Source organism: Oryzias melastigma, linkage group LG5 (genome assembly GCF_002922805.2).
Source record: "Oryzias melastigma strain HK-1 linkage group LG5, ASM292280v2, whole genome shotgun sequence".
Lineage (NCBI taxonomy): Eukaryota > Metazoa > Chordata > Actinopteri > Beloniformes > Adrianichthyidae > Oryzias > Oryzias melastigma.
The window spans coordinates 10,458,150-10,484,226 of NC_050516.1; the positions used below are offsets into that span (position 1 = coordinate 10,458,150).

Genomic DNA, 26,077 nt, shown 5'->3' on the forward strand with positions numbered 1-26,077 from the left:
ATTACTTCACTGGCAGTATTCTATTTCATTTTCTTAAGGAAAGGATGAAAATTTTACTGTAAATTTTGTTAGTTAAACACTTCTGTAAATATTGTAATTAGCAAATTAAATAAATAATTAAGATATGTCAGTTATACTTATACTTTATGTAAACAAAGTGGTTTCCATCCATGTGTTCCTAAAGGTGCTTCTAGGCAGCATGCAAGAGGGGAGAATTACTGTCCATAAGTAAGATTTAAAAACCTTTGTGCTTCTTCGTTACCTGGAAATCTGTTTATTCACATTATATTCACTGTACAAACTGAAACAATAGATCAGTTAACAAAAGTTCTGCAATTATTAGTTTTTATTAACTTAATGTTTTGAGTTGATGGTTTACTCAACTTAAAAAGCGAATTTGATAAAAAGGAATATTTTTAAATGCAATAAATTACAGAACTTTTGTTAACCAGAAAAAACAAAAAAGAAAAACAAAAACATAAATATACCAAACTTAGTAAAGATATTGCATCATGAATTGGTTGTAAAATAAAGACAATAACAGAAGAAAAAACATTTGAAGTCGTCGTCTGCTTTGCAGCTGAAGTCTTAAGCATCTTCTGGATGTATGTGACGTTTTAACAGGACTAATAAGCAAATTTTAAAAGAGAAACTTTTGTGAAGACTACATTTATATAGATCGATCAGCAGACCTTCATTTGCTTTTAACTGTGTTTTTAATTCAAATATTCAAAGTCTGAATTTAAAGACAAAAGCAGAAAACATGTTTCCAATTATCTTTTTTCAAGTTGTTTTATCATAAGTGGATAATGGATCATTGCAGAAAATAACAATAAGAGATCCACAGGACAAACACAGGTTAGGAACCTCTGATCTGGGAGAGTCTTTCATCCTTAGCGTCCTTCAGTCCCACTCACAGACACTGGTGGCTGCATCCAAGGCAACATAGATTTCTGCGTCTCACTGAAGGACACGCCAACAGACAAGGTCAGGAATCAAACCATCAGTAATAATTCAGAATCTGCTTCACCGCCGAGCCAAACCCACCTAAAAATATGTCAGACAGTTGTGTTACGCCAAAACATCTTCTGATCTGCCGCCCAGTTTTTCTCTCAGGATGAGTTCAGAGTATTATTTTTTTTTTTTTTTGCATTTTCAAACTGTTAACAAATTAGCTTTTTGTTGAATTGGATTTTTGTAGATTGCATGTTCAAAAACAGACTCCAAAACTCCAAACCAGGTGAAATGTAAAAGTCATGGTTAAACTTACAATATTTCTGAATATTTGAGATGCACATCAGTTGATACATACTTGAAATTTTAGCAAATTTGTTTTTTTTACACATTTATCATAATCATTGTGAATTCTTCAGTAAATCTATTATGCGTTCTAAAAAAAACAACACTCTCATCATCTTTTGATTTCAGTTCAAAGCATTCCCAGTGGAATTTTAATTATGATTTCACAGTTTTTAAGCCAAAATCATCTCATTTCTTTGGTTTCTGAAGAGAGGCAGTTGTTCATTAGAAATTTCCGTCTGAGTTGTGGGCAGGACTGCTGGCATGGAGCAACCCCGCCCCCCCTTTGCCCTCCTTGCTACTAAGAGATATGAATAAAAAAATATTCAGAAATGCAATTTTAAGGTTAATTTTCTTTATATACATCTTCCATCATGAGAAATTTTTCACAAGAACATGTCAAAAACACTAACAACACAATTTTTATTGGTGTGGGTCTTCAAAGTTATTCTTGAAAAAACATTTTAAAAAATGAAAAAAATAATATTTCCATGTTTAATGAGGTTTTGAAGTCAGAACACACGTTTTTTTCTTTATTGAAGTGAAATATTAAGATAATTTAATAAGTAATTTAGTTGTAGTTGCAGCACAATAAGATACAATATGTCCGATAAATACAAAATATGCAAATATATCAAATATACATATTTTATTATGTCTCTTTTAAAGCAGACTTTAAAAGAACTATACTGTAGTTAATGTGGTATTTTTTTTCAAAGCAAAAATACAACATAATGACAGTGAAATAAACAAGACTATTGTGTTCCAAAACAAAGACCCACTCCAATGAAAGCAGTGTTTTTACGTGTTTTTAACATGTTTGTGTTGCATTTTTCTCATGATGAAGGACACGTATGGAAATAAAATTTAGCTTAAAATTTGTATTTCTTTAATAGAAAATAAATGCATTTTTAAACTCCCCCATGACTTTTTATATATTAAAAAAACCTTTCCAGTATGTTTTAAATATGACTATTGTGTTTTTAACCAAAATCTCACAACCTAAATGTCTTAAAAAGCCATTTTTCATGCTAATCTGAAACCTCTGTTTCAAAAATCTCCTCTGAGGGGGCGTGGCTTTTGGTGCTGTGCTGAGCTGAGGAGCTCCGCCCCTGATCCTCCCCTGTCTGATTATCATAGCTCTGTGTCTCCAGCACCTGAGCTAGACATGCTAGCCAGACCAGATGAGGGTTTAGTGCATGTGCAGCAGAGCTGTTGATGGAAAGATCATTCATTCAAACAGAGTCTGTCCAAGACAGTTTGACTGACAGATTTAAAAGGAGAAATACTCAGAAATACAAAAACAAAGTGATTTCTTATTACATTTGTTCACTTTTATAAGAAAAATGCCACAAATACATGTTAAAAACTCAAACAGCAGGATTTTCATTGGATAGTCATCAGTCAGCAGGCCACAAACTCCTTTCTCCGCCCCATTCCTATCCATCCACTTGTAGACGATTAGATCCATGTGCGTCTTTTTTTTCCTCCTCCAAGGTAGAATCTGGCTCAGAGCTGTATAACAGGATAACTCCAATATTGCTCGCCATTTTTGTTGTGCTGCTACTGTTAGATTGGGGGTGTTAAGGGCTGATAAACAAAGAGACAGTGAGGCAAATTTCTAATGAACTACTGCTGCTCTGCAGAAACTACGTTCTAGAAAATTAACAGTTTTGGCAACAAAGGGAATCAAAAACTGATCGAAGTGGGACTTAAATAGGTTAATTCTACATGTTTTCTTTTGCTCTCTTAATTCTGTGTGTAATTTCAATACATTGTAAAGTTTGCACAAATCTGCATTCTTTTTTATTAAAGGAAAATAAGCTAAGATGAAAACTAGATGCAGAAAAATCCAATCAGGATCAGCTTTTCAAACGGTTTCAAAAATGGACCTCAGTGGAGTTCCATATTTTACTGGTTCAAATCATAATTTTCACCTTTCGCTGATGTTCTTCTGTTCACTGGATCTTCCCTCAGATCTCAGTTTGTCTCAGGAGTCAAAGGGGTAAATTGGATGCCTTCAGCCTTCTATTTACATTAGAACACAGTTGGAAGAGTATGGGTCTTATTATGCTGTGACTAGCATTTTCCACAAACATTATCCTGGAAATGTACACACTGACAAGATTTAGCCAGGGACGGATACACATTCACTGGTAAATATGCTGGTTTTCACATTTGCTGTGATATAAGGTGAGACATTTTGCTGTGCGTGTTGCACTTTCAGGATGAGTTATGACATCCGAGCAACTCCATTTAGGGGCCCACATCATGAGTCTGGTCTTTTCCCCCCTCGCCTTCAAACTGCAGTTAGATGGAGCATCGCAGATTCTTCTGTCTCCCTTTCTTTATCTCCGCCGTCCTCCTGCTCCCTCTCCAGCCTCGCTGATGCATGGATTGTCTGCTCTCATATAGAATGTGCTTGTAAAAGTCATCGTAATCAGATTTCACTGATTCCTGGGGATTAAACAAGGTGGCATTTGTGCGTGGATGTATGTGTGAGCGCGCTCTTTTTCCTTGCATATGCAATATTAGCTGTGTACTACGACGGCTGCTGTAATGTGGCTGTGTCATTAGTCTAAGAGCGGCTCAGCTGTAACATATCATCCATCATTTTGGACTCAGAGGGGAAAACTATGTATAAGATACTGATGCTGAATTTGCATACCACTACAGCGGGCTATATATTTAATTGCGCCAGTGTACAGTGCAAAATAATAAATGATAAATTCCTCAAACCACTTGTTTCAGTGACGTTGCTGCCAAGTGGCAATATCTGTAAGTATTGCAATTCAAAATTCAAAGTACTATTACCGTACAAAACTATTACTCAAGTAAAAAATCAAAATATTTACTCTACCAATGGTGGAATACTTCCAAAAAACTACTGTGTAAGTCTGAACAAATATTATTTGTAACTAACTTGTGAAATCACACAAAATGAATTCTGCTCTGATTAAAATGTATATTTACATAATTTATAATCATTTCACCACCAGAATAAAAAGGAAAATCCCACTATTTGCTGATACAGTATCTGACATCCAATATTTTACCCTTTGTTGCCTTTACTGATAATGCATTCAATTATTTTCGACCCTCAAATTAAAAAAGTATTTTTTGTGTTAACTGCAGGGCAACAAAAAAAAAAAGAAAATTTGTTGAGTGTCTCCAGGTTTTCAAATATTGTCATTTAATTGTAACCATTTCGTAAAAGCTAAGCTATAAAGACACAAGTGTCTTCACTGATCAATGCTTATATCTATGCAATTGTCGATTTCTGCTGAAAAAAGGATTTAGTGATGTAGAATCTGGCTTCAAAATTGCTTGCTATTTTTGTTTCACAGATAATGTTGGGTTGGGGTATGATGAGGGGTTGTAAGCTAGCGGGAGAGACTGTAAATATAGGCCTTTGTCCGTAATAGGTGAAGAAGGAAGGGTGGGGCTACTCTGTCCCGCCCACAGGTGCCACCCACAACTTCTAATGGACTAACTCTGCAGAAACTTTGTTCTAGAAAACACTACTGGGTTTTTTGTTTTGGGTAACAACAGCATAGTTATAATTACAAGACTATCGGGCACGCTTTGAAAATAGATTATTATCTCAAGATAAAAACCAATGTCCAAACGGTAACTAGGGTGCACCAATTTTTCATCAGCATCGAACAATGTCTTGGAACCACCTTGACACTCATGCTGGTGTAGCTGCTGGCCATAAAAAGTTAACAACAACCATCTCAGATTCAAGATATCACCACTGGAGTGGTTCTTCAACACTGGCGCTGTCACTGGAGAAACCAAAATAATACATTATTTCTAAAAATAGAGCAACAGTTTGACCGTTTGCGCCATAGGTGGGCAAACTTTTCGACTGGTTGGCCACAAAGGGTTCTAAAACTTGACAGACGGGCCGGATCAGATGCTGAAGTGCATGCCTGGCCCTGGGCTGCATGGCACCCCAGGCAAAAAACAAGTTTGGCACCACGTGTAGGGTTGGAGATTGTTGGAGATTCTAGGTGGGGCTTGTACCGGGTACCTCTGCATTTAAGACCAGGCATGCTAACTGACTGCACCATCGACCAGACAATATTTAAAAGGAAAGTAGGGGAATTTACAAGTCATTTTATAGACATAAAACCGACAAACCTCTACTTGAGCCGGTGTTTCCTCCTCTTCCTTTTCTCATCCTTAAAGTTTTCAAGAAGCACTGACAGAGGATATATCACACGCCCCCCAACCCAGCTTAGCAGCAGCAGCAAAAGAATGTAACAAAAAAAAAAAAAAAGCAGCATGGAATGGGAGGAGTGCTGCACTGCAGTTATTGATTATGTCAAACTTTTGAGTTATTTTATTCATGTTTTTAAATTATTACTATTTTGTTATTTTTTCATGAAATGAAAAGGAAAAAACTTTATATATAATTATCGTTATTTGGCACCCCCTCCAGCAGATGGCACCCTTGGCGGCCGCCTAGGGTTGCTGCTTTTCTCCTTCAGAATCTACTAGAATTATTGTGTTATAATTTAAGGCTTCAATTGCCCAGACAATTGATTTAAAGAAGAGAACGTTATTCTTAAATTGAGATGATAGCTTACATGTTTTTTGCTACAATAAATAAAAGCAAACTTTGGAACTCAGTTCCACTCTTCAATGCAGTGAGTTTGCTAAAAAATAAAATAAAATAAAATAAATAACAATATTCTGGGAATTAAACCTGCAACAAGCTCCACAGCACAGAGAACCACTCAGCAGCTGAGAGACACTAAGAGCTGACACACTTCACACCTGTCAGTAAGGAAACAGTCCAAGAAACCATCTCATGTCTGAGTTCATCTCCATGCTGCCGCAGTGTGGTTCTCAGTTTTTTGAAAAATCTGTGCTATAACCCTCTGATGTGGTTAACCATAACCTCTCATGGTGGTCGGGGATATTTCCAAGGACCTGGTAGAATGTTGTCATCAAACAGGCCTTTCATGAAACAGTTCAGGACAACTATTTCAAACATATTCGATTTTGGCAACATTTCCTAAAAGGTTGTTTACTCACAACTCAGCCACTTTCTTGTTTTGATCATTTTCAGTCAGATTTTTGTCGACATTACAGCTCTGAAAGGTGAAAAATCAACAGTGGTGCTTGATTATGTTAGTCACGTGGTCCTAGACGTGGTATACATCTTCAGTACTGCTCGTAAATGGTTTAACTTGTGTCTTCAAGAAAGAAAGTACTCTGTTACAATTGGTGACTGTGGTTTTGTTTGAATTCCCTCACTACCCCTGGTTTGTGCACCAAATATGGTTATCACCATTTTTTAGGGCATCAAAATCTACAATTCCAATATCCAGTGGCCTGACAATTTCCCAGAAGTCTCTACAAAAAAAAATATCCGAGATTAAATGACTCAACAAGATTTATTGCATTAAGAAATACGCATAACAATATTTTCTGTTTTTAATAAATGGCAACCGAGTGTGTGGACGTCCGTCTTTCAAAACAAGTTATACCAGGGTCCGGTTGATTCTGATTGGCTGCTGAGCATGGATTAAAAAGTGATAATGATAATGCTCACCTACAAAATAAGTTCCAGTCACACAGACCAAATGTTCTATATCAAAACAAACTTTTGCTTCATCATCAGGACAAAAACAAGCGGTAAGACGTGAACTTTCTCTCTTAACCTTATTCTTGACGATCAGCATACATATCGCGTTCCTTTGCCGCTGCAGTTGAGGTTGGTGTTGGGTCAGTGGGGTGTTGTCGTGTTACTGTAACAACGCGTCGCACCAAGTATCAGAAAAATCTGCTTTTTTGTGAAAAAGCAACCTAAACCGAAAAAAAAATTAGAGTACTAAAAATAGATTGAATATTTTGTGAGTGACCATGGTATAAGAAGGATAATGCCCTTCAAGGTGTGCATTATCAGAAATTATACCATGGTCCAGGTAACAACGTTGATAATGCACACCTAAAAAAGAAGATCCGGTCACACAGCCAAACGATCTGTTGCTATTGCTTTCTCTTTGTAAAGTAAAGGAGTTCATATTGACAAATTAGTCAACTCCCTGCCCCATAATGTTAGACTTAGTTTTGGTATGTTTTTTTATTTAAATTAGTTATTCTTCTACTCATAAGACACATCACTCAATGTACTGAATGATGTATTCTTCTTTCTCACCACAAGAAGGAGGTTCCATTTTTTTGAGCAAGTCAGAAGAGCGAAGTCTACGGAACCTGCTGTAAAATGAAACACCGAGACGGAAGTTGTTTGTGTTCTAGCTGTTCACTGAAAAAGCTTCAGAAAAAGATAAAAATATCCACATCTGGGTCTTTCTTTCAAATGTGCAACACTTTGTCGCTGCAGTTGAGGTCTGTGTTGGCTCAAGCGGCTTAGAGGCGTGCATGTCACCGTGCCAACAAGCCGCATCACATTTCAAAAAGTCCCCTTTTTGTGAAAAACGATCTAAAAAAAAAAACAACAATAAAGTACCAAAAATTGGTTTAATATTTATTTATTTTATGAATGACCATAAACAGGATAATGCCCTTTAAAGTGTGCATTATCAGAAATTAACACACTTCACAATGGATGTTCGGGCTTCCACTGCATGCGCTAATTTCCGATAATGCTTGACGAAGTGCGCTTTATCGACAATTAATGTACACTTCATCAGACATTATCCCTCACTTATTAAACAGTAACTGAAAGTGCAGACTTTTAAAACAAGTCATAGTATCTTACAGAGAAGTTACCATTAAGTTAGTTTTATATCAAGGTGTAAAAAGGTATTTAAAGTAGGTAAAAATATTTAATGATATTTGTTTTTTTGCAGTGGATGAATTGTCTTGTAAAGATAAAACCATCTTCTCTGAAATTACAAAAGAATTCAAAAGTAAAGCCTTCTTCTACTGTTCCAGCAAAGGTAATATGTTACTGTGATCCATTACTTTTGTAATGAGTTAGTCCCCACATTGGTCAGTAGTATGCATAATGTGGCAGTATGTTTGTGCAAAGCTTGCCAGCAAGCAAGCTTTAACTTAGTGTAATCTGCAACATCAGCAGGACTTTTCCAGCGAGACTCTGAGCTTCACTCTGCGCCTGCACGAAGGTGTCATTGCATGTTCAAGCAGAAAGTCACAGTCCATTTCAGTTCATATGAGGTGGAAAGTTACCAGGACAGCCCAGAAGGCAATGACTGATGTATGTCTCCTTTTCAATCTCTAAAAGTGCATTAAATTAGCAATTATTTCATGGCTTGGCCAGAGCTCTATACGTCTAATGGATGGAAAACAAACAGAGTGAAGCAAACAAAATGTCTCCCATGGACAGATTGATAAGCCTGAAATCTAGCCTAAACTGTAAAAATGTTGGTTATTTCCTTTTTAAGTCTCCTTTTTTTATTTATATGTGAGTCTTACATTCTGCAGAGGTAAAAGTTAAAGATAGCACGTATGCATGGCGCCCACAGCATGAGTCAGAGCACTTGAAACACAGTGCATCATCCCTGCAAACATTATATGAAGAGGAGACCCTTTGGATGATACTGTACACTTACAAACAATCAAGGGCGAGCTTATTTTCCCACATATGATCCTTGGCAGCATCAGTTCATGTACTTAAGGGAGCAAGCGCATGAGCACAGTGTGTCCTTCAAACTGTGGTTTGAGGCAATCCAAAGTTGTGGAGAAGTCTCAGGATTTTAACCCTGAATTGAGAATAAAAAATATTTTTTATTCCATTTTTTATGTTTTTACTCCAAGGTGCTGAAAGAAATTTTGGTTTCTGTCCAAGTTCTGCTTGTCCTGAGATTCAAAAACTCAATTATTTAACCATGAAAGCAATGATATTTTTGTTTTCTTTTTTAGACGAAAGAAAGCAAAAATGTAAGAAAACCAGTTAATTTTGATTTCCGTTCAGTTTGTCAGGAAATTGTCCGGAAATAAAAACTATAAAGGGAAGTCTGAAAAGTTGATGAGATTTTGTAAAAGTGCCATTTCTAAGTTCGCTGCGAGTGTTGCTCATCGTCTCCTTAAGTCCTTGAAGTGCATTATCAGAGCAAAGCATATATTTGGCAGCGTTTTATTAAGCCGAGTGAGAGAACGGCGGATCACATAGACTATCGCAATACCCTGAAAGAGTGAGTGCAGGTCTGGCGCCTTGGGCTTTGTTCCAGGCAGGCAAATCAAAAGTTCATGGCACAGAGGTGTGTGAGGGCGGAGGGACAAATAACCGCCTGATTTTAAACTCATTTTCAATGCAAACATATAAAATATGCACATCTGTAGTTTGGCGCCGGATTGTTGTTGAGGCTTGAAATGAATTAAATATGTATAGCTTCAACATGGATGTGTTTTTTTTTCCAAAAACAACAAACAAATGACATAAAATCTTTATTTGGAAGAAACAAACAGAATTCTGGATTGATTTCTTTGACTTTTTCTCAGAGATGGAACTCCTCACAAGCTCCAGGAGTTAACTAGATTTGTTTGTTTGTACTCAAATGGAGCCACACTAATATTTACTGAGAACCCACACATGTTCTGAACAGGTGTGCAAACTCGCACAAACACACACACACACACACACACGAGTGTGTTGCCATCCTTCCTTGCTTGAGGAGGAGACAAACCTAAAGATCGCCACAGAGACCCATCTTTCAAATTTATTCATTAAACTCCCAAATGCTCCCCTTAACGAATGTAATTAGAATATGGTAATGAGAGAGGGCTGAACCAGGGAGTGTTATAATACGCTTAGCAGCACAGAGGAAAAAGGAGAAGAGGGAGAGACGGGAGGAAATGGAGAAGGGGAGCTGGAGTAAAGGGAAACACGGAGACTGACTGACAGGGTGCCAATTTATGTCTGGTTGTAAACAAGTATTTATGCCAATGAAAGGTGGCACACACTTTCTTTCACCCTCCTACTCCCCCCCTCTGTCTTGTGTCTTAAACTCACCATCTCTGCTTAGCACCGAGCTTCACTGATCACAATAACACCAACGGTTGTGTAGCAGCGAGAGCCTCCGAGTGCCAAATGACTCACAGCGAGATGAGGCACGGGTTAATGCAACCGCCGGAGACTTCTTCACTCCAGCACCACCTTACTTCTGTCTGTCTTGTTTCACCTCCCACCGGCAAAATAACTCGCATTAATCATTAGAGATTGCAAATTATGCCAGCACGTGACCCGCTGTGTGTGTTTCTGTGTGTGCGTACCCTTTTTATTGTTAACTTTGTTGGAGTTTCTGAGGCCTCTGACAGGCTTTATCCGAGACGCCCTGGCGCAGCGCGGGATCCTGGCATTGTGTTTGACACCGCACACCTGTTGCCGTCTTTGATGTGTTCACCCTCCCTGCTGAGAAAAAGGGGGCTGTCTCCTCAAATGCAAATACAAGGCAGGAGGAAGAGGACAGGTAAGGTACATGAGAGAGGGGGAAGTCTTTAGAAAAGGGATGATTGATGCGCCCCAGGTGGATTGAGGCCGACTCTTCCGTCTTCTCGGCTCTTTGCTGAAAGAGTTTGTGCTACTTTCAGTGCTTTGAGCGCGTGTGTGTGTGTTGCCACCTTCACCGTTTGGACCTCTATAAATTGAGGGATGGCGGCGAGGGGGAGGGGGCTATAGGTGGTGGGAAGTGAAGGGGAGCAGAAAGTAAAGAGGTCAAATCGAACATAGAGAGAATGAAAGAGATGAGAAACTGACTTTTTCTATTATAAAGGCGTCACTCAGGTGGGTGTTGGCGTCCGTGGAGACTCATCAGAGGCAAAGTCTCTCTCTGGACCTGTGCGTTTGTGTGTAGGTGCTCCTGGTCATGGCTGTGCATCCTCGCTTCCTTTAGCTTTGACGTGCGTGTGAATGCGGCATTCATGTGTCTGAATCTCTGTGACGAGGACGGGGCTCCGATGAAGGTCAGACCTATTCCTGCGCTGATAGACTTTTATTCTGCGTATTTGCCTGTGGAGCCGTGCATGTCTTCATGCGTGTCGCCATGAGAACAAGAATAGAGACAAACAAAGCCGGGACAAGTGATGTATTTATTTAGGTTTTCTCTCTCAACCAAGTGACTTTGTCTATAAAAGGCATATTTTGTATTCATGTGTGTGCAAGTCTTTTGTGGAAATGTTGGTTTGTGTGATTCTCAGAGTGTGATGAGGTGTTTATATGATAAACACAAGGCAAGCTTGAGAGGAATTCTGATCAAGGGCTTTGCAACAGTTGTTATGGAAACAGTATTAAGCAGTTGTATTACCCAGTGGAGGTAAAATAAGGGCTGTTGAAGTAAAACAGAATGAAATGGGGATTTTTTTTTCAAGAAATGCACATTGTTTTTAAAAATAGACAAAAGCCAATTAGTGATTTCCTGTCATTTCTCACTAAATGCTTATGTACCTCAGTTGTTCGTCGCTTTAGATCAACGTTGAATATCTGACATGAATGTCGTTAGTGTGTTCCTACTTGTTTTTTAAATATATTTCAGGTGTTTGTCTTGTATTGTTTTTTACATAAATCAAAGTTCTTGCACATGTGGTTTCTTCACCCTTGACCCATAAAGGGTTAAACGTGGCTTTTATCTGTGTTTCTTTAAGCAGCTTAAGCTTCAACACTAAGGCCTCAGAAAACCAACTACCTTGCAGTGAAAGTTGTGATTTTTCAAGGTTAGCCACGACTAAGGTAATCACGGAAATGTTATGGTGCAGGGGGAGGACACGAGCGGATGAAAATGAAATCCAGGACTAGTTCTACTGAACACAAATAGATGAAGGAAGGAGGATGTACGGAAGTGACACTTGAACCCGATGCTAACATAAATATAATGAAACAGACCACGAAGAACAGCATAAGGAAGTTCTACGATTATTTATTTAAAAGCATTCACACAATAGTGATTCTCCCGCTCCTACATACGTTTTTCAGCACGTAAAACTCAATCACACTTTCAGAGATTTCAGCAATCTTAGTATCAAAACATTCTTCTCGTTCAGGACATTACTGCTTGTATTTGCCGTATTTATAAACTTTATAGTTTTTGAAATATTCAGCAAAAATATGCCCCATAGGAAATTAATGAGAAATTGCTCAAATTCTTCAAAAATTTTGTGTACTGAAACGTGAACTTCTGCATACTTTCAGCTTTCAAACGTTAAAATGTTCAGCAATTACTGTTTTTTAGGGTAATTTGGAATTTAGCTTTTAATTTGGCAATATGCTAGCTGTTTTTGACATGTTTCCAGTTATTTAGGCTAATTTGGAGTTAAGCTAATATTTTAGCATTGTGCTTTAGTCAAATTTGGACTTTTTTAAGTTCCTTAGGAAGATTTGAAGTTTAGCAAATACTTATCATTAAGCTAGCTGTTTTGGCAAAATTAGACATTTTTTCAGGGTTTTTGTTTCTAATTTAGCATTTTGCTAATATATTGGCAAGCTCTTTCCTATTATTTGATTATTGATTGATTTCCTTTTAATGTCAAACACAAAAAGTAGTAAAATAAACATAAATAAGTGCGTTGTAGACATTTGTTTTTAATTCCCACCCTTAAGCCTACAATATTTTACATTTAACATGTTCATTGACAGAAAAGAATTAAGGAAAAAAAATGGAAGCATCAAGGCACCAAAATAATAATCCCATTAGGTTTCCTGATTCAACTTTCTATGTTTTCATTTTTTTTTGTGTGTGTAACAAATTTACTTAATTTATTACTTTCCTCCATGTTACTTCACAACATAAGCCCACAAAACACTTGTTTTTGTGTTACACAACCACATTGTCATCATTTTTTTAAGTACAAATTGGTCTTGTCTTTCCTAAAACTGTTTTTATGGGTTCTGTGGAAGGAGTTTTTTTTTCAGTTTTGTGCATTATAGCATTATATTATATCTTATTATATTTGTAACATTTAGTGATTTTGATTTAAAGAATAAAATACTGGTGTGTTCATGATGTTCAACTTTAGGAGTTATTCTTACTGTTTGTTTTTGTTAGAAGTAAGTGGCTGTAGGGTGATTTTGAAGGTATTTCCCAGACCTCCATAATCAAAGTTGGGCAGTATTAACACACAATACAATATACTAGAGTATAGAGTATTGGAATTGAGAAAATATTTAACCTTGCTTAGAATCTTTGTTCTGCTTGATATTTTTTTAGCAACATTTTAACATTGGGGCTTTCCAACTTTATTTATAGACATTTACACAACAGGAATTCATTGAAATGTATGCATTTCATTTTTACACAAAGGGATTTAAGCTCCTCTGTGACAGACTGGTGATGTGTCCAAGGTGAACCCCACCTTTGTTCAACTGTAGTTGGGACAGGCTCCAGCAACCTTGTAGCCTCAGATAGGATTCAGTGGATTGGAAAAAAAATGGGAAGGTGCAAGAAATTGCCCCATTTAAAGCACATTTTTGTATTTGATAAACGGATGATACATTTTCTAGTTGATGTATGATGTAACTGGATCAATCATTTTTTTTTAACCTTACAATGTATTCAAATATAAATTTACTAATAAACTAATTTCTAAGTAATTATTTAAGTTTTTATGTCTCTCTATGTGTTTGAGAACAAAATACATTTTTCTTATAGTGAGCAGTCAGTCCAAAATGATCTTTTTTGGGTTTTTTGAAAAAATCAACATATTTTTAAGATTTCAATCATTGAAGCCGGTACAAAAACCTCAACCAGCAGAAGTCATTTCAAATGTCAACCCAAACTAATTTAAAATGCCTCACCTCTTTTCCTTCTTTTTTTTAGTCTCCCCTTTGTATCCAGGGCACCAAAACAATGTTCACAGGGCATGAGGACACATGCAACCCAGCAATTAGTGATGGCACTTATAGGAGCAAACTGAAGCATGGTGCAGTTTCACAAAGGAAGTGAAGGAGGCTGCAGCGCATGCCATTACCGAGCTGCTTTCATGGTTTAAACAAAACATTTAGGCTGTGCAAAGTTTGATATTTTACAGTCTGACACCAAATGTGTGATTATATGATCATCATTAGACCACATTGTTAGACCTTCAACAGCAAAACTCAAAGAAGAAAGCACTTCTTCTTTTTTTTCTTATTTTCTTTGCCTGGAGAGATTGCACAAAGCACCAGAGAACTCTTGCAGATTTCTCTTCCAAAAAGCTGTTGGTCTGAATTCATTAAAAAAATAAAATTCCTACAACTTCACCACATTTGTGGATTTGGTTGCAGGGAGCTGTGTGCTGTGAGCTGATAGCACTTAACCTCCAGTGTTTTCAGGTTCTTCCCCGTTTCCTGGCAGACAAGGGAGCTGTTAAAAAAGAAATGTGTCTGCACATTCACACTGGGTTGTGGTTTGGTGCTGCATAAATAAATAAAGGTAAAGGAAAGGTAAATGTATAAAGGTCTGCAATAAAGGAAAACCAATTTGCTTTTTTTTCTATAGTCATTTCTGCTTTTTGACAAACAGTAATTTTATCATGTTAGTTTTCATTTACATATCACTTCATTAAAATAATAATAATACTCTGAGCAAACACAAAATAACAATTGACATGTATAAATCATATATTTAATGAAGATTTAAGTAAAATGTAAAAAAAGAAATAAAACAAGGGGTCATTAAGATACTTGTTGAAACACAGTATGGCTGTTATATATGTTATATGATTTATTACTTAATTTAGTAAGATACTATGGAGCCTCTAAAGAGACAGACATTTTTTAAAAAGTACTGGTTTCTCGAGCACCAGATAGTTTCAGGTGTGCACTAATTAGTTTAAGGTGTGCACAAGATAGTTTCAGGTGCATACTGGGCATAGGCAAGCTAGGCGGCCGCCTAGGGCACCAAATTGCAATTATTTTTTTATTTTTTACAGTTTGACACAACACTCATTTAGTGTGAAATAAAAAAAATGTAATAAATCAAACCATAAATAAAATAACTCAAAAGTTTGACATAATCAATAACTTTGTCTGGTGGTACGCCCCTCCTTGCCTGACGCAGCCCCTGTCGAAGCTTGTTGGGGGGGGGGGTGTTATTGGTTAGTGTTTCTTTAAAACTTTAAGGATGAAAAAGCAGCCAAACAAGCCCTCAGGGACAGCCTTAACCATAGAACACTTTCGCTATAAAAAGTTACACCTTCACTTTTGCCGGGTAATTTGTACCAGACATATTATACCCAATGAAAAGTATTTTTAATAAAAATAGATCAAAATATGACAGCAAATGTTAAATTAAAGTCGTTTTCTTTTATTTCAAAGCATAGGAAGATCCTAAGAATATGCTTGAAAATTGCAGAAAAAAATCCTAAAAATCCTGTGCATACTAATAAGGTACAGGTCTATACCAGTTAGTTTCAAGTGTGTGCTCTTTAGTTTTAGGTGCCCATCAGATAGTTTCATGTGCGTACTAAAAGGTTACTGGTCCAAACCAGCTAGTTTTTAGTTGCACAACAGTTAGTTTTCAGTTTAAGCAGTTTTAGGTGCGCACTAATTAATTTCAGGTGCACATGAGGTTTCAGGTGAGGATGAGATAGTTTCAGGTGCACACCAGTTAGTTTCAGGTGACAATTTTGTAGAGAAGCATGAACTGAATGTTTGCAATTTTAGCCAAAAGTTTGCAGCACTTAAGCTGTACTATATTTTGAGTTCCCAGAGACATTATTGCTGCCAAAACATCTTAATGAATGACACAAAAGAAGATCATAGAAAATTAAATGTCACACATTTGGAAAAAAACAAAGTATGTTATTCCTGCATAATTGGGCATGTTTTAATCTTTTTTAAAAGTGTTTGTTTTTATTATGATTATGCCGTTTTTAGCCAAAACTAAAAAAAACCTGTAGTTTTCTAGTACATTGCAGAGCAGCAGTAGTTCATTAGGAATTTGTCTCTGAATTGTGGACAGGACTATTGACGCAGAGCAACCCCGCCCTCCGTTCCCTTCCCTGTTGCTGTGAGCCCCATACGGGGAGCTTGTGGCCCGCCCAACGTATTTTCTACATCCCAATTAAGCTTTTTCTCAACCAGCATTTTTTTCCGCCTGCTCCGTACTCATAAAGATTGGAAAAAAGGAAAAGATTTGAAAAATTCAAGCTGAATCTTATCAATATATGTCCTTCATCGTCAGACAAGAACATGTTAAAAACACCAGAAACAGCCTTTTCAACAGAGTGGGTCTTTAAAGTAACAAGTATTTATATGACTGTGGTTACCATACATTCAAACTCAAAGCATTAAAACAGCACTTAAAAAGATAAAACAATAGAAAATAAAAAACTATAATAAAATCATAACAGTTAGAAAAAACAAAACATAATAAAACAGCAGAACAAAGTCTTGTAATGTGTCAAAAGCATGGTTATAAAAAGTTTTAAGATGTTCTTAAAAAGCAAAAAACTTTGTAAATTATATTTTTGTAAAAAAAAGAAAAAAACTGGACAATTTTATTCATGTATTTATTTATTATTTATGCTTTTGGTTTTCTCTTTTGGCATTGGATGTTAGTAGTTAGTTAGGTCTCTGCAAACAGATGTTCACCATTGCCGTGTTAGTGTGGCCACAGGAAAAGAGGAATCCAAAACCCTGAAATCTCAATCTTTTTTTGTCTTTCCTAGCTTCTCCTTTGACCTGTGGTGTTATCCGACAGACTCAAGGAGTACAGCCAAGAAAGTTAGGATGAGGAATTTGAAAAATTCAGATGGTCCTGCTGTAACTTACCTGATTCAAACGACTGCATCTCACTATCTGGCACCTCCAGAGCTGATTAGCAGAGTTTTGGTGCTGGAGAACAGAAACATATCAAACCTACGGGCAAAGGTTTGTTCAGAAACCAGTAACATTTCAGCCAAATAGTGATCCTGAGTGCAGCCCATTCCAACACCTTAATTCAGTTCTCCTGTGTCAGGCTTTCTGTTCTCTTCGGTTTATGACCCAGTTTCCACCGAGCTTTAGCTGTCAGACAGATGGCCCCATATTACAGGAAAAAAATGTTTATGCAGGTCATGGTCAACCCAATGACTGCAAGATGTGCACGTCATATAAGTGAAAAACAAGTCCTTTATGGTTTTATTTTTTCATTTGTTTTAGCCCAAAAATGTATGTTTTTGACCATCTGACAGCCTGACTGGACACATTTTTCTGGGACATCAGTGGACGAGTTGAGTTTTAAAATTGTGACTAACCTTTCTCTCTGTAGAACGGTGGACCCTACATTGATTTTTAACGACCTTAACTTGATGGAGGGCAAATGTTTCTTCTATAAAATCACTGCTGAGTTTTTTTTTCTTCCTTTGGTGTTGCACACACCTGCAGAGGACTGGCAAACTGACAAAACTATTGGTTTTACGGAGGTGCTGACACTTGTTTATCGCGTGCATCATATTAACAGGACCTTCTGCGCCTCCACAACAACTGCAGAGACAGATAATATCCTACAAAATTGACATTTTTGCTGATAAAAGTGCTTCTACAAGCTTTTTAGTTTAGCTTCTGTGAAATAACTAAGTGTTACATGTCGTTTGTTTTTTGTTTTTAATTATCTGGCTTTAAAGATCTGATCATTTTTATTATTTTTCTGACACAAACAAGATAAAACCTGCATTCTCCTTTCCACATGACTGCTTGTGATGGGGTGAGAATAGACAACACGGAGAAGCCCACATCATAATAACAAGAGCAAAGTGATAACAGATAACATTTTAGATAGTACCTGTCAACATCCGACGCCGGCAGGCTTATTCTGGGAAGAAGTGGAGGTGCTTAGAACCAAATTATAGCGTCAGCAGACCTCTCCTGGCAAATATTAGTGCGCCTCTTTCCCCCAAACATGTAAGGGTTGCCTTGCTCAAGAGAAAGTCTGGAATGTATTGTAAAGTTGAGAAGGGCGTTTACGTTTTACCTCTTTCAAAATAAAAGGGAGCAGTGCCAAATGGTTTGTGGAGCGAGCCCGCGGCAGCTTTCATTGGAGGCACTTCGAATGGATGTGACAGTTCCAGTCTCACATACAGCTCTGTTGTCCCTGGATCTCTGTCAGGGTGATGCTCATCATTAGGCTTCAAACGTGCACACGAACGCGCACACATTTCCTCTGGAAATCACCTGTCAGGGTGTTTGCGTGTCTACACGTGTATTTGTGTGTGTCCGTGTCTGCTTTTCCGTCCGTGCCACCAGTTTCTTGGAGGGAAATGGTCTCAGTGATGCGTGAGTGGGAGGCTGATTTCCCCAACTGCAGCGCTCGCTCCAATCTAGCTTCCCACTCATGCTCTGTGCTTTGTTGGATTTTTCTTAAGTCACCTTCTTTCATGCACACACACTTCTAGAGTGTGTGTTGCGCTGCGAGGGTGCGCATGCCTTCATCTGGGCCTGCCGCGGTGTTATCCTGCAGACACCCAGAGCGTCTGGGTTTCTGGACTACATCCCTGGAGCAAGACGCCCATCCCTGCCCTTGTGTTTGGTGACACACACTTGTGCATATGCACACGTCCCCTCACTGGCAGTATTCCTGAAGGTTCAGGGTGTCACCAGGCGTGCTCACAGTGCTCCATCACTTGCTTCCACTGGGACAATAACTGTGACTTCCTGCAGGATCGACCTTCACCATCTCACTTCTGTCACTCTTCCCGTTGGTGTGTGAGTGGCAGCATGTGTGCATCATGACTGTGTGTGTTTGTGTGGGTGTGTTTTAGAGTGTGTGTCAGGCAGCAGTTTCAGCTGACTCCTCTGTTTCAGGCTTTTTAATGGCTCTTATGGGGCAGGCCTTTAATTGCAAGTCTCTTTCCCTCCGTCTTAATCCTCCCATCCTTCTGTCTCTCCCAGACCCTCGTTTCCTCTCTTCTTCTCCTCCCGCCTCCCACTGGCTGACAGTCACTAGGGGAGCCCGAGTACCTGGCCGGAGCTGTGGAGGCTGTATAGGATATTGACTTGCTGCAGAGTGGTTTGGGAGTAGGAGAGGTGGCTGCCTGTCACAGCTAATGAATAGATGCATAAATGAATGGGGCACTTTGTGTGTGTTTGTGTGTCTGTTGTGCCATGGCATGGCTAAAAGATGTGCCTGCATGCAGACATACGAGTAGTTTTATAGACATTACCACCAGCCAACTTGGTAGTGATAATTATTAAGGGTGTGATAACAGTCTCTCCCTCCCACACACACACATATCCATATATTAACAGTGCAATAAATTCAGAATAAGGCTCTTGGGGGTTGGGACGCGAGGATCAAATGGAGGATACTAAAAAAACAATCCAGTTAAGTGCCAGCACCCTCCAGCTGCTCTCTTTTTTTGTCTCTTACTTAATTTCCTCCCTTCTTTTGTCTGGTCAGGGTCACGTTGAAGTGCTCTTTTGCAACAAACACCTACACAAATACACACTGAGGGATAAGCGACAAAGAAGAAGTCTGGAGAGGAGAGTGTTGATGTGAGAGGGCAGATGAAGGAGTGCCGGAGTGTTGATGTCTTCCTCACTACTGCTTTGTGCCGTATTTCAAACACTGATTGCCTTAAGAGGACAATTTACATTTCACAGTGTTTCACAACAAGTGGCTGGGATGGGAGTTTGCAACAGACAGACAGAGATGCTCTCAGAAGGAGGGAACTAGGGGTGAGAAAGTTCACCAGGCAAAGGAAGAAAAGGCGAAGCTGCACAGGAAAACTAAAAAGCAGCAGCTATAAACAACAGTTTCTTTAGGAGTTTCCCTTTTGTGCCGTTGACTGTGGACGTTTTGTTTTCACCTCTCTTGCTAGAGTGCACCTGTATGATTTAGGCTTTCATTTTCTTTACTGGATTCATATGAGTGTGGAATAAGAAATGAAACACTGTACAGCAGAGAGGAGGGCTGAGGAAATGGAAGGAGAGCCTGAGGAATTAAAAATCAAGTTAGGAGTTGGCTTTATCTGACGGGAAACTGGGAAACTGCAGAGTACAAGAAAACTTTTCCTATCAGTGCACTCACAGATAGTGTATATGTCTGCACCCCCCTGTGTGTGTATTTGTACAGCGAGTGTGTTTAGTAGATAGCTTTTCCTTCCCAGCGGAGGGAGACATCAGTGTGTCGGTGAGTGTGATTGGCCGTCGGCCCTGAGGGTCTCTCCTATGTCTCTGTCTCCTAACTGGCTACTGTGTGACCAATCAGTTGCCCAAGCCTCACCATGGCAATCAGATAGTGACACTCTGTGTGGGAATCGGCAGGTCATCTGGAAATACTTGTTATGTTTTATCTTGCGCTGACACTTTCTGAAGGACACACACACACACTAAAATAACCTTTCTGTATTTTCTCTATCTTTTCTAGGAGATTGCTGCATATCTCATCACTTTTGAGAAGCATGATGAGTGGCTTACAACATCACCAAAAACCAGGTGAGGAGATGTTCGTGTCCATCATGTTCTGCGGTTCTTGATTGTTTATGAACCTCCAATGACTTCATCGCATTTTTTCCTAGAAGTCACGAAACTTCATAAATCAATAATACATGATATATAAAAAATGTTTTCATCATTTATTAAGGAAGAAGTCCTACAGTGATATATATTTTAGTGGTAAAACCATTTAAAAAGGAACCCTATTTTTAAAAAAAATCTAAGCTGTGAGCTAATTTTTTGCTTGTTTTACTGAAAATCCAGACCTCAATTAAAGACTGAAGTGCACTCAATGTGTTTGTGGAGTCCTGCATGGCATAGATTGAGCTCAAAGTCACACGTACCAGCTTGGAAAATGCCTGAAGCCATCTCTGTCTGAACTCAATGAAAACACAGTCAGACAGATTGAGCACCACTGGATAAACTCAGGACCAATCTCATACCTCTGAGGAGAGTTCCACCAATAAACACTTTAGAAAAGGAAAAAAAACTTCAACTGTGAGCCAAGTAAGGAATCCACTTTTTACTTCATGAGAACACTAACAGGTAAAAGGTGAAAAAAATACAATATAATATAATATAATATAATATAATATAATATAATATAATATAATATAATATAATATAATATAATATAATATAATATAATACAATAATGTAACATAACATATATACCATACCAAAACAAAACATAGAAAAACTTAACATAAAGTAGCTTAAAATATTATAACAATGAGTTATAATATAATACAATAAAAGATAAGATAATGTAATAATATAATATAAAATAATCTAATGTAATACGATATAATATAATATAGCCTAACGTAATAATATAATTAAGTATAACGTGACTCAACGTAATAATATGATATAATATAGTAACGTATCATAATGTAACAATATAGGTGATGCACTGTAACATAACATGTCATAACAAAACGTAATGGAACAAAAATAAACATGACATAACCAAATAATAAAACAACATAACTAAAGTTAACATAACTAAACGTAACATAATGTAACGTAACAAAGCATAACGCAATGTAATCTAACATAATGTAACAGAATTTATAGAAATGTACCATAGAAAACCCAACATAATGTAACAAAACTTAGCGTAGCAAAACATAATATAACGTAACATAAAGTCACATAATGTAACACAACGTAACACAACGTAACATAACATAATATATGATAACATAGCATGGCAAGATTGTAACATAGCCTAAAAACTATCAAATACAATATAACACAACATACAGTAGTTTGGTGTAGGGTAATAATAGAATACAATACAATACAATAGAATATATGTTTCCTAGGCTGATTGGTGACTCTAAATTGCCCCTAGGTGTGAAAGTAAGAGTGTATGGGTGTGTGATTGTGACCCTGCGACAGAATGGCGACCTGTCCAGGGTGAACCCCGCCTTCGCCCATCAGTATCTGGGTTAGGCTCCAGCACCCCCGCGACCCCAAAAGGGACAAAGTGGACAAGGAGATGGATGGATGGATAATATAATATGATATAATATAGCTTAATGTAATAATATAATTTATGTGACTTAACGTAATAATATGATATAATATATTAACGTATCATAATGCAACATAACATAGGTAATGCACTGTAGGATAACATACCATAACAAAACTTAACGTAACAAAAATAACATAACAAAATAAAGAAAAATATAACATTACAAAACTTAATGTAACATAACACAATGCAACATAACATAATGTGAAATAACATGATGTAATGCAACACAACGTAGCATAACAACGTAACAAAACTTAGCGTAGCATAACATAACACAACATAAGGTAATGTGGTGTAAGGTAAGGTAGTAATATAATATAATATAATATAATATAATATAATATAATGTTGCAACCAAAAAAAAGAAATTGTCTAAAAAACAACAACTATTCCCAGAGCTCCACCCCTTTTCACATTTGTTATCTAAAAAGCCAATAGGAGTCATATCAGTAATATTCTGAGGCTAGTTTAATGAATGTCCTCTGCAGAGGACACATTACTGGTAGTCAGGAGTTTGAAATATAAAATAATATTCAACTGGATTTATCTGGGGTTTCTAATATAATTTTAGGTGTGAACATATTCTTCTTTCTTTGTCTTTTCTGACTAAATGATGTTCCTAATGGATTCAAACATTGAAGCAAGTATTATTGACCAGAAACTGTACCGCTTATTTAATCAGTGACTCACGTCGGTTTAATCTTATTGACTGACTGCTTGTTTTTGATTAAATCTTCAGTGATGTATGCCGACCGTCCTCCTCCTGCTAACAGCCTGCTATACATGTAGGGAACACGCTAGAACATGGTTTGACAGTAAAGTACCCAGTCAGCTGGAAATGAAGTATTAATGAATGTAAATGTATTAGTATAACTGATGTATAATTCAGATATAGGAGGTTGGGGGGGTATGTATGTGTTTGTAAGGAGGGGTGTGAAAAGGGATTCACATGCCAGAACTGAATATTCATTGATCTGAAAGAACCATAAGTGGCTCTTTTCCAAGAATGGGGAGTGGATGCAGCCAGGAAAGAGGGATGGAAGGAGGAGGAGGAAAAAAAGAGTGGAGAAAAGGGCAAGTTGAATTATTGATGAATGCCTTATTGACATTTACTTTAGTTAATACAGATGTAGGTATACATTCGGTGAAAAGGGAACAAGAACGGAAAAAGATGAGAGACAGTAAAGTTAAGCGGGTGAATGTGATCGCCTTCTGACATTGTTGAAAACTTGTAGCGAAGCTTCTGTTATTTTTTTATTTTTGCTATTGTGACGGCTGAAGGACTCTTACCAGGAGCAGCCAGAGGCCACCAGCACGGTTTATGTTGTGGATGGATTTTTCATTGATTGGTTTTGCTGCTGTACAGCCTCAGCCTCCTAACAGAAGCAGCAGCAGCAGCAGCAGCAGTCATACTGGTGTTATTGAGCAGCAGTTAGATATAATCCTATTTACACATGACACGAGGCGCGATTAGAACAGATTACAACTAATCCCATCAGATGGAAAGAGCTCAGCTAACAGAGCCTGTGACATTTCTGTGAAAGCATTTTCTGTGGCGTGTCTGCATTAGTGCGCGTGCAGGCATTTTTGCAACATACAGATAATAATAACGACCTTGATTTCTCCCTTCACTCAGATACCTCTCAGAGTGGACTCCTCCTGGTGCCACAACTTTTATTTTGCTTCCTCCTTTACCGGACTCACTCCCACTCTAGCTCTTTATCATCCTGTCTTTCCTCTCCCTTCTCCTTCCTTGCCTTCTTTGTTTTTGCTCTGCTACACTGTGGAACGGTGGAAAAGCTTTTTATATCCCACACATCACAGCCTAGTTACAATCAATAGCATTTATGTCTTCCTGAATCACAGGTTTTGTGAGGCTCCATCCACGTGCATGAATCTCCTTGAACACACAATTGCATATGAGCACGCATGCCTTCGCCGCCCACACACGAGCACACGTTTGATCTCATCCATCTTCTCCGTAACATAATTAGAATCAGTAGCTCCGAGATGACTCACACAGCCCGAGACATAGACTATACTCGGCTTTGATCGGAGGGTGGGGGTCTCCACTCCACTAAGAAACTGGCAGTTTCGTCCCAAAACAGAACAGATTTAAGGTGTCAAAGAAAATCAGCTCAAAGTAAATTCAATTTCACTACACACTGTGTTCAGAGTACACTGCAATCATCTCAGTCCATATAGAAACGCCAACATCAAGCTCAGGGAGCAGAGGAGAGACAGCTTTGGATGGATGGAATAGATGAGATGAGAAGAACTGGAGACGGAAAAAGAAATACGGGGAAAACATGGAGGGTTGCTGACTGAGAAGAGACAAAGTGCATGCATGTCAACTTGTTTTGACTCCTCTGGTTCAACCTTATGTTGTAGGGGGAAACAATCGATTAATATATTCATATTAAAATGTTCAATTCCTTCAATAAAACAACAAAACAAAATATCACCACCACTTCATATACATGAAATGAAAAAGAACAGAAAGAAAAAATATTTGTTCTGCCTCTTTTACCTTTTTGAAGAATATATACAATATTTTCTGGAGTTTAAGTCGCAAGAGCAAAAAAATGTCAAATCAAGAAGAAGAAACCATATAAAAGTTGCTCTGGGGTATAAGTCGCACTTTTGGCAGAAATTCTGACGTTTCAGAACAAATCCACCAAGCTCAGAGTAGCTAAAAAAAGAAATAAATACAAGAATACTAATCGTTTGATGTTTATGAGAAAATGATCAAAGTTTAAGAGGAAACGATCAGATTCTCCTCTTTATTTGGACAACTGGAAAAATAAAAAATATATGAAGCATATTTATGTCTAAAAAAATAAAAATAAAACACAAATAAGTCGTTCCTAAGTATAAGTCGTACCTGGCTAAACTATGAAAAAGTGCAACTTATACTACGGAAAATACGGTAACTAAAAATAAAAAACGCACTCCATCTAAGATAAGATGACCCTTTATTCGTCCCAATCTATGTTGTACTAGCGGTGTACCAAAATTGTAATACATCTTGATATTTAGTACTGCGATTGATTCTCGATTGATTCTCACCAAATATCGATCTTTTATTTTCATTTGAAGAGGCTGTAAGACGTTATATTCGTCATCCTTTGGTAAGACGTTCCTTTGGAGGTAGATAGGGGGCGCACGTTGTGAGACTGGCTGTTGCGGGCACCAACGTGTCTGGCAGCAACTTGAATTATTTCACTTTATTCATTATTTATTTTCATTTTACAACAATTTTAGACTAAGAAGTGGCACTACTGTTCATGTTTACCATTGTAACACTGAATTTTACTGATAATTCCAATTCAGTTGGTGTCAATGCTTATCTAAGACGTATGTTGCACAAAAGTGTCTATTATTTGTTGTGTTCAAGCTAAAAATTAAATGGTGATATAATTTTTCTATGAAAAAAATTGGGTGTTCTATTTTTTTTGTTTCGCCTTTTCCAGCGACGGTGGAAGGCTCTTAAGGATACCCAATATGTCTTTTTGACGTTTTGAAGTGCTCGCAGCAGAACTTCTTGAAGCCGCACTCACGCCAGTAACACTAGAACAGTTTCTACCCTCTTCTTCCTCGGGATAGAATCATTGGATGTGATTTTGCAAATTTGTTGTGTTCCCTTCATATTTAATTTGATCCAACGTAACGTACACACTGAATGACTTTTATCAAAGCCAATTGTCCGTCAACTATGAAGTTGGGCCGGTCTCATGATGCAATCTTCAAGGTCAGCCATGTTAGTGTGCTCTTCAAAATATGTGAGAGGGAAAAAAAGCCCTGCGTTAAGTTTCTAAGTTTCTAATTGATTTTTTAAATAATCGATTATTTCAAACTCATGAAATGATTTAGGACTGTAATCGATGCATCTAATCAACCCCCCC

The 26,077-nt window shown here is 37.7% G+C and overlaps 1 protein-coding gene across 5 annotated transcripts in view; it reads left to right on the plus strand.

Annotated features, from left to right (window-relative positions):
* Positions 1-26,077, plus strand: part of LOC112144798 (calmodulin-binding transcription activator 1) — an 85,372-nt gene that overhangs the window by 24,088 nt on the left and 35,207 nt on the right. For all 5 annotated transcript variants that reach the window (XM_024269580.2, XM_024269578.2, XM_024269579.2 and 2 more), the window contains exon 4: positions 20,556-20,623. In XM_024269580.2, the coding sequence (XP_024125348.1) occupies positions 20,556-20,623 (68 nt within the window). The remainder of the gene's footprint in view (positions 1-20,555; positions 20,624-26,077) is intronic.